The sequence below is a fragment of the Eretmochelys imbricata genome, chromosome 6, assembly GCF_965152235.1.
Source record: "Eretmochelys imbricata isolate rEreImb1 chromosome 6, rEreImb1.hap1, whole genome shotgun sequence".
Lineage (NCBI taxonomy): Eukaryota > Metazoa > Chordata > Testudines > Cheloniidae > Eretmochelys > Eretmochelys imbricata.
Window position 1 is genome coordinate 3,706,935 of NC_135577.1, and position 9,224 is coordinate 3,716,158.

The 9,224-nt window shown below is 44.3% G+C and overlaps 1 protein-coding gene across 1 annotated transcript; it reads right to left on the reverse strand.

The window, feature by feature from the left end:
* Positions 1 to 7,917: 7,917 nt before the first annotated feature.
* LOC144266626 (olfactory receptor 5G9-like) lies at positions 7,918 to 8,856 on the reverse strand. Its single transcript, XM_077820069.1, has one exon. The coding sequence runs from the start codon at positions 8,854 to 8,856 to the stop codon at positions 7,918 to 7,920; it is 939 nt and encodes a 312-aa protein (XP_077676195.1).
* Between the last annotated feature and the right edge of the window lie 368 nt (positions 8,857 to 9,224).

Genomic DNA, 9,224 nt, shown 5'->3' on the forward strand with positions numbered 1-9,224 from the left:
AGACAGACCCTTTGTTCCCCCCGCCCCTCCAGCTTTGAAAGTATCTTGTCTTCTCATTGGTCATTTTGGTCAGGTGCCAGCGAAGTTATCTTAGCTTCTTAACCTTTTACAGGTGAAGGGGTTTTGCCTCTGGCCAGGAGGGATTTTATAGTTCTGTATACAGGAAGGTGTTTACCCTTCCCTTTATATTTATGACATGCCCCCCAAAATCACAAGATAGGGTGAAACACTGGCTGGGATTTCTTCCTGGAGCTCTAGGAGAAAACAGAATTAAGAAGACTCATGCACCTCTAAATATACTACCAAGTGTATAAAGACTAACAATATTTTCCACACCTCAAGGACGATTTTAACCAGTTGATTCTGGGAAACTTTCATGGGAGAGTACGCCAGCCACTTTGTTAGAAGCTCCTGAGATGTGTTGGATGTCGAAATCAAAATCTTGGAGAGCCTAACTCCACCGAATAAGTTTTTTGTTATTTCCATGGTGGTATGAAGCCACTGTAGCGCAGCATGGTCGGTTTCCAGGTGGAAATGCCGTCCTCAAACGTATGGGCTTAGCTTTTCTAGAGCATAGACAATGGCGTAACATTCTTTTTCACTGACTGACCAGTTGCTTTCCCTCTCAGACAAATTCTTGCTGAGAAACATTACGGGATGGAATTCTTGATCCGGTCCTTCCTGCATTAAAACTGCTCCCACACCACGCTCGGACGCATCTGTGGTTACTAGGAATGGTTTGTCAAAGTCTGACTTAGCACAAGGTCAGAGATGAGTGTTGCTTTAAGCTGGTTAAAGGCCTTCTGACACTCTTCGGTCCACTGAATGGCATTTAGCTGTTTCTTTCTAGTTAGGTCTGTCAGTGGGGCAGTGATTTAGCTGTATTGCAGTACAAATCACCTGTAATATCCGGCCAAGCCTAAGAAGGATTGAACCTGTTTCTTTGACTTTGGGACAGGCCACTTTTGGATAGCATCCACTTTGGCCTGTAGGGGGTTGATAGTTCGTTGACGCACCTGGTGTCCAAGGGAAGTCACTCTGTTTAGGCCTATTTGACACTTCTTAGCCTTAACAGTTAGTCCTGCCTCCCTTATGCACTCAAAGACTTTTTGTAGATGCTCCAGGTGTTCTGCCCAGGAATCCGAAAATATGGCCACATCGTCAAGGTAGGTGACTGTATATTCTCCTAATCCTGCTAGGAGACCATCTACAAGTCTTTGGAAGGTGGTGGGTGCATTTCACAGCCTGAAAGGGAGCACATTAAATTCATACAGTCTTAATGGGTGATGAACACTGATCTTTCCTTGGCGGATTCGTCTAGTGGTACCTGCCAGTACCACTTGGTTAAGTCCAAGGTAGAGATGAACTGGGCCCATCCCAGTTTCTCTAATAGTTCATCTGTGCATGGCATTGGATCATTGTCTGGGCAAGTTACAGCATTTACCTTACTGTAGTCCATGCAAAAACGAATCTCCCCATCTTGTTTGGGAACTAGTACCACTGGAGATGCCCATCCACTGCCAGAGGGGCAGATTACCCCCATCTGTAGCATATCCTGGATCTCCTGTTCTATAGCAGTTTTAGCTTGAGGAGACACCCGGTAAGGTTGGACTTTAATTGGGTGAACATTACCTGTGTCAATGGTGTGGTATTCCCATTCAGTCAGTCCTGGGGTGGCTGAGAACGATGGCACGTAACTAGTGACCAGTTTACACCTGACACCTACAGGGTTAAATTCAGGAGTCTTAAGCGGGGATCTGGATTGAGTAATATGGCTTATGTAAATGAAATGAGAGATTTGTTATATAAGTGGTGAGGGGAAAAGGCATTAGAATCTTGGAAGAAAAATGTGATTTGGTTACTCAGGAACAATTCCTGAATCTGTGCAGTGATGATGTAAAACAGTATTTGTGGGACAAAAAGGTGGATGCAATAGGTGGATTGGCTGAGTTTGCAGACTCTTTTGAGCTGTCACAAGCTGGAATTAAACATAAACCAGTGGCAGAGGGGTACAGGGTTGGGGAAAAGCAGAATTACTGTTTTACCCCAGAGTTAATCATGCCCCCCACACAAACACTCCTGTTCACTAATCCCAATAAAAAAAAACAGTGACTTGAGACTCTGCTGTGAGAGAATCAGTCTGAAGAGATGATTCCTTATCTAAAGAAGGGGTGAGAGTAAAGGAGTGTCAATCTTTCCACCCTCTTTGGGCAAGGGGAGCTCTGTGGCTTGGCATGTCCGTTTGGGGTAAAGTTGCTCACTGTGCTAATTAAGGTTTTTGGCATTTACTGGAGCCTGTATGAAAACCCAGAGACAGAATGGGAAGCCCTGGCTTCAGAGACTAGCTAATTGCCTATTTTTTCCAACCAAGGAGGTCACTCCTTTAGCTGAAGGGGTCGGAGCTGGGGCTGAGGCTTTTGGTGCTGGAGGTCTGGAATTCTATACCTGCTGATCCCCATGATGTCTGTGTGTGTGTGTGTGTGTGTGTGTGTGTGACTGTAATTCTGGACAATAGCACGTACCTGCTATAGCCCCTCCAGCCCACGGAGATAACTGAAAGAAACTGGAACAAAAGACAGTAACTACAGGGGTGTGAATGATTGTTGAACCCAGACTAGGAGGAAGTCTAGTAAGTAAAAGAGGCTTATTGAAACATCTCTTAGGGTTAGATTTATCTCCATTTAATTTTTACTGTATTAGGCTTAGGCTTGTATGTTTTGTTTTATTTTATTTGGTAATTCACTTTGTTCTGTCTGTTATTACTTGGACCCACTTAAATCCTACTTCTGTATTTAATAAAATCACTTTTTACTAATTAAGTAACCCACAGTATGTATTAATACCGAGGGTCAAACAGCTGTGCATATCTCTCTATCAGTGTTACAGAGGGTGAACAATTTATGAGTTTACCCTTTATAAATGTAATAGCGGGTTAAACCAATTTATTAGGGTTTGGACCCCAATGGGAGCTGGTCATCTGAGTGCTGGAGACAGGAGCACTTCTTAAGCTGTTTTCACTTAAGCCTGCAGCTTGTGCGGGACGTGGTTCAGACTTCGATCTGTGTTTGCAGCAGGCAATCGTGCCTGGCTCATACAAGGTAAGGTACTGAAGTCCCAAGCTGGAAGGGAAAACAGGCTCAGAGGTACTCTAGGCACATCAGGTGTCAGTCCCAAAGGAGTTTGTGAGACGCAACCCGTCACACAGTGTTTAAGAATAAAATTGCAAAACAATGTGGGAGTAGGGGAAGGATAGGGCAAGAACCTATGGACTTCAATTGCAGCAAGGGCGATTTAGGTTGGACATTAGGGAAAACATCCCAAAAGTGAGGGTGGCTAAGCACTGGAATAACTTGCCCAGGAAGGTTGTGGAATCTCCATCACTGGAGATTTTTTAAGAACAGGTTAGAATAGCACCTGTCAGGGAGATAGGACTTGATTTCCCAGCTGCTCTTTTTGATTGGCAGCTTCTCTGAGGCATGGTTTATGCTTAAAAATTAGATCAATAGAGCTTCTTCACACAGGGCGGGGAAACTTTTCACATCCCGTGTGAGGCAGTTAGCTTGTACTGACCCTCAGTGTAATTCTTCCATTGACCGAGCTACTGCCTCTCGGAGACATGGATTAACTACAATGATGGAAAAACCCTTCCTTCAATGTGGAAAGCATCTGGACTATGGCACTGCTGCACACCATAGCTGAGTCAATGTAATGGCCTTAGTATAGATATTCCCTGAATCAATGGGGAAGTTTCCCCCTTCGTATTAAAGCTATTTTTCTATCCTTTTCCTGTCACTCTTCTCCCTCCCTTGGTAAAGCTCTTTCCTTCTTTTGATAGGTAAATATGTTCAGAAAAGTTAAAATTGCTCCTCTCAGGATGGTTCTTTCCTTCCCCTCCCAAGAATGTCATTTTAATTAAAGGCCGAAATGCTCTCAAACTGTCTTGTTTGCCCATGACTTGGTGGTACCTCTTTGTTTTCCCTCCCTTCACTTACAGTGATTTGAGGACGGAAGCAGTACCAGCTCAGAACCCTAAAATCAGAACCATTAAATCAAGAGTTGAATCTTTCCCTGTTTGCTAACCACACCAAAGTTACCCTGAATACCTCTGTATCTGCTTCCTGGGTTGACTTTGAGATTTCCTCCCTGGAGCATCTTTGTTCGCAGGACAACAGGTGTGCACAGCATATGCTATTCATATTGTTGCTGTGTCTTTCCTTGTTTAAATGGAACACAGAGGGCCAGAGTATCAGCTGGTCTCAATCACTGTCTCTCCCGAGAGGCCTTTGAATATAATGCAAAATTGAGGTGATTGTATTCCCCTTCAATTGTTGGTCACTGGTGGTTAACACTGAAGATCTCTGCAGCATATCTGCAGATTCTGCAACAAAGTATCTCCAAGCATGCCACTCCGCTTCCTCCCTCCTCTCATCTGGTGTGCTGTTTTCCCTGTCAGCCTGGGCCTCCCACACACTGCCTTGTTGAGCCATACACGCTAGCCTGGTGCATCACAGAACCAGAGTCTGAGTCACGCCCACAAAGCTGCAGATATATTCTAATCTAGACTGAAACCAGTTCAGCAGGATACCTGTCTCCAGCACGGAGACACCCAGCTTCCAATGGAATCTACAGCCCAAATAAATCCATTTTATTCTGTATACATGTTACACAGGGTAAAATGATAAATGTTCACCCTCTATATCACTGCAAGACAGATATGCCCAGCTGTTTGCCCCCCAAGGTAACAATTACTCACACTGAGTTTGTAAATAAACAGAAGTGATTTTATTAAGCATAAAAAGTAGGATTTAAGTGATTTTAAGTCATAACAGATAGAACAAAGTAAATCACAAAGAAAAACAAGAAAGGCTGAGCTTAATACACTCAGAAATCAGTTACAAACTTTAACTTCTCACCCCAATTGTGACTTTAGGTAAAATCCTTCTCAGGTCAGATGCCTTTTCAGAGCTGGGTCCAGCCTGTTCTCACCAACCCCTGTGGTTACAGTCCTTTTATTTCCAGGTGCTTCTCTGTATCTCTGTGGGGTGGGGAGGCTGTCTCTTAAGCCAGATGAAGACACTCATTTGCTTCCCCACTTTATATATAACTTCCCCAAGGTGGGAAACCTTTGTTTGGAATTCCACCCCCCCTCAGGAAAAGTACCAGCTTCAAGATGGAGCTCAGTATCTGGCGACTTCGTCACATGTCACTGTAAGACCCCAATCTCCATTCTTCCTGGTTTCTCCCACATGTACACAGGAAGGCTTGCAGGTAAACAGACCCATTTAAAGTTAATTGATTCTGAAGGACCTTTAAAGGCTTCCATTTAATATGTCTAAATCAGTAATGCAAATTTATATCTTATTCTCCTAATTCCAGACACAAAAAATAATCCATGTAAACAAATAGTATGAACACACTTAGCAGAGTATAAGATTTATAATGGTATGTTACAGGGGCACTTATCTTAAAGCATATTCATTATGTCTTATTCAGAAGCATATTTTCATAAATCATATGGAGTGCAACATCACACAGAGCTTTGCCCAGCACTGGACAGAAGGGGAATTGAACCCAGATCTCCCACCTCACAGGTGTACGCCCCAACTGTTGGGCTAAAAATTACGAAGAGAAGGACCACCACTGCTTCCTACAGTGACCGGGTTGTGACCGGCATCGAAATCCCCCCCACACACAAACATTGCTTTGGGGAAAAGCTATTTGGCGTGTTTGTAACACATTTGTGAATAGTTTCAGGTCTATCCAAATGGTAATATTTTTGACAATAAATTATTAGTCCAGAAGAAATTCACTCATTTCTAGACACCTTTATGTACCAACACTGGGAAATTACGTAAAGAGAGGTTTGGAGAGGTGACCAACAAATAACGTGGAATACAGTCACCTCAGTTTTGTATCATGTTAAATGACCTCACGGGAGAGACAGAGATCCTGACGAGCTGACTCTCTGGCCCTCTGTGTTCCATTTCCACAAGGAAGGATACGGCAACAACTTTAATTGCATGTGCTGTGCACACCTGTTGTCCTGGGAGCAAAGATGCTCCAGGGAGCAAATCTCAAAGTCATCAAAGCCAAATTTAACCTCTGCCCCCCAAAAAAGCAGCTCCATATGTATTAAGGGCAACATTGGTGTGGTGAGCAAACAGGGAAATATTCGACTCTGATTTTACGGTTCTGATTTTCGGGATCTGAGCAGGTACTGCTTTCATCCTCAACTCATTGTAAGTGAAGGGAGGAAAAACTAAGAGGTACAAGGAAGTGATAGGCAAGCAAGTCAGTTTCAGAGCATTTCAGCCTCTCTTTGAAATGACATTCATGGGAGGGGAAGGAAGGAATTATGCTGAGAGTAAAAATTTCGGAACGTATTTACCTATCAAAAGAAGGAAAGAGCTTTACAAGGGAGGGAGAAGAATGATGGAAAAGGAGAGAAAAAATAGCTTAAATAGGAAGTGGGAAAACTGCCCCATCAATTCAGGGAATGTCTATACTAAAGCCATTACATTGACTCAGCTGTGATTTGAAGCAGCGCCACAGTGTAGATGCTTTCCACGTTGATGGAAGGGTTTTTCCTTCGATGTAGTTAATCCACTTCTCCGAGAGGCAGTATCTAGGTCAATGGAAGAATTACACTGAGGGTCAGTACAACCTAACTGCCTCGCACAGTGTATGAAAAGTTTCCCCACCCTGTGTGATGGAGCTGTGTTGATCTTATTTTTCAGCATAAACCAAGCCTCAAAAAAGCTGTCCATGGAAAAGACCAGTTGGGAAATCTAGTCCTATCTCCCTGCCAGGGCACCAGGATCCCCTTCAGCTCTTTTTGTTCAGGCAAGTTGAAAATATTACAGCTGTCCCAGATTCCCAGTAGAGATTCTTCTGCATTCTGATCGAGCTCAGTGTCAGGCTGTGTGTGTGTAGTGGACACTCTGTCTCTGTTGTGTATGTTTGGTGTGCAGTGGGCCGTGTGTGTGTTTTGTGTAGTGGGGATTGTGTGTGTGTGTGTGTGTATAGTGTGCCTTCTGTGTGTTTGTGTGCATTTGGTGTGCATTGGGGACTCTGTGTGTTGTGTGTACTGGTACTTTGTGTGTGTGTGTTTGGTTGCAGTGGGCACTATGTGTGTGCATGTGGTGAGCGGTACATTGGAGCTGAATGTCAAGTGGAGGCAGGTGCATGTTCTTTGCCCTCCCCACTGCTCAGGCTGGTGTCCCTGCTCCCTCCAGTGCAGGGCTCCTTGTGACATCATAAAATCATAGGACTGGAAGGGACTTCGAGAGGTCATCTAGTCTCAGTCCCCTGCACTCACAGCACAACTGAGTATTAACTTGACAATCCCTGACAGGTGTTTGTCTAACCTGCTCCTAAAAATCTCCAGTGGTGGAGTTTACATAACCTTACTGGGTAAATTATTCCAGTGCTTAGCCACCCTCACTGTTGGGATGTTTTTCCTAATGTCCAACCTAAACCACCTTTCGTGCAATTGAAGTCCCTCTCTTCTTGTGCTGTCATCCCCCTCCCCCTCAATTCTCCCCCACCCACACACACACTGTTTTGCACTTTTATTCCTGAACACTGTGTGATGGTTTGGGTCACAGAAACCCCTTTGGAACTGCCACCCAATGTCCTGAGATGTGAAGTTCAACATCTCCCTCTCCGTGGATGCCTCTAGCCACAAGCTTATAAAATCATTCTCTCTTTCTGGACCTGTGAATCTTCCTCAGGCTTTCTCAACTGATCTCAGTTGGGGCCTGCAGACCTTCTTGGAATACAAACAAATTAATAATAATAACAATACAAAAAGGATAATACTGCCAGGGGCTCTGCAAAATTCGTTTGTAATGGACTGTGAATTGAATTCACCTGTTTCCAATCCCCACCATTAAACCAATACAGAGTTAAACAGATTCAAGAATTGGTTAGGCATTTATTCATTGCTTTCCTCAAGGCGTCCTTCACCTCCGTGTTCCTCAGGCTGTAGATGAGGGGGTTCAACATGGGAATCACCAATGTGTAGAACACTGAGGTCACTTTGTCTCTGTCCGTGGGATACCTGGTGGTGGGACGTAAATACATGAAGAAGAAGGTTCCAAAAAACAGGACCACAGCTGTTAAGTGGAAAGTGCAGGTGGAGAAGGCTTTGCGCCTGCCTTTGGCAGAGCAGATCTGAAGGATGGTGGAGATGATATAGACATAGGAGAGGAGGACAGTCAGAAAGCTGCTCACTGTAATGCAGCTCATGAAAGCAAACACCACAATCTCATTGATGCGGGTGTCAGAGCAGGAGAGCGCCAACAGTGGGAGGACATCACAGAAAAAATGATTGATGATGTTGGAGCTGCAGAATGACATCTGAAATGTACAACACGTGTATATCATTGAATCCAAAACCCCCACAGTGTACACCCCAGCCACCAGCTGTTTACAAAGCTGTCTGGACATGGTGACCGTATAGAGCAGCGGGTTACAGATGGCCACATAACGGTCATACGCCATCACAGCCAGCAAGAGGCACTCAACATCTCCAAAAATGATAGAGAGATGCATTTGCACAGCACAGGCAGTGAAAGAAATGCTTTTCCTCTCGGCTAAGAAATTCTGCAGCATCTTAGGGGAAATTATCAAGGAAATGCAGAGGTCACAGAAAGACAAATTCCTGAGGAAAAAGTACATGGGGGTGTGGAGTCGGGGATCAATTGTGATTAACAAGATCATTCCCCCATTCCCCACCAGGGTGATCCCATAAATCAGTAGGAACACCCCAAACAGAGGAACCTGCAGCTGTGGATGATCTGTCAGTCCTGAAAGAATGAATTCAGTCACCTCCGAGTGATTTCCCTCTTCCATCTCCTCTGAACAGAGATCAGGCTGCGACAGAGATGTGGGCATGTGGATGGTGCGGAAAACCTGTCCCTTCTTTGTAATGAAGTAAGTGAAGATAAATGGAGATCAGTTTCTCAATGGACATCAGTACCTGCTCAGGGAAGGGCTTGGTCCACAGAGCCAGATGTTCACAGCTGGTCATTCCAGGTGTTCAATAAAATGCACACGCTCTGCAAACACAATGACATGAAGGTTAATCATGTCCCACACAGAAACACTCCAGTTCACTACTCCGAACAGAAAACTGTGACTTGTGACTCTGTTGTGAGAGAATCAGTCTGAAGAGATTATTCCTTAGTTAAACAAGGTGTGAGAGTAAAGGAGTGCCAATC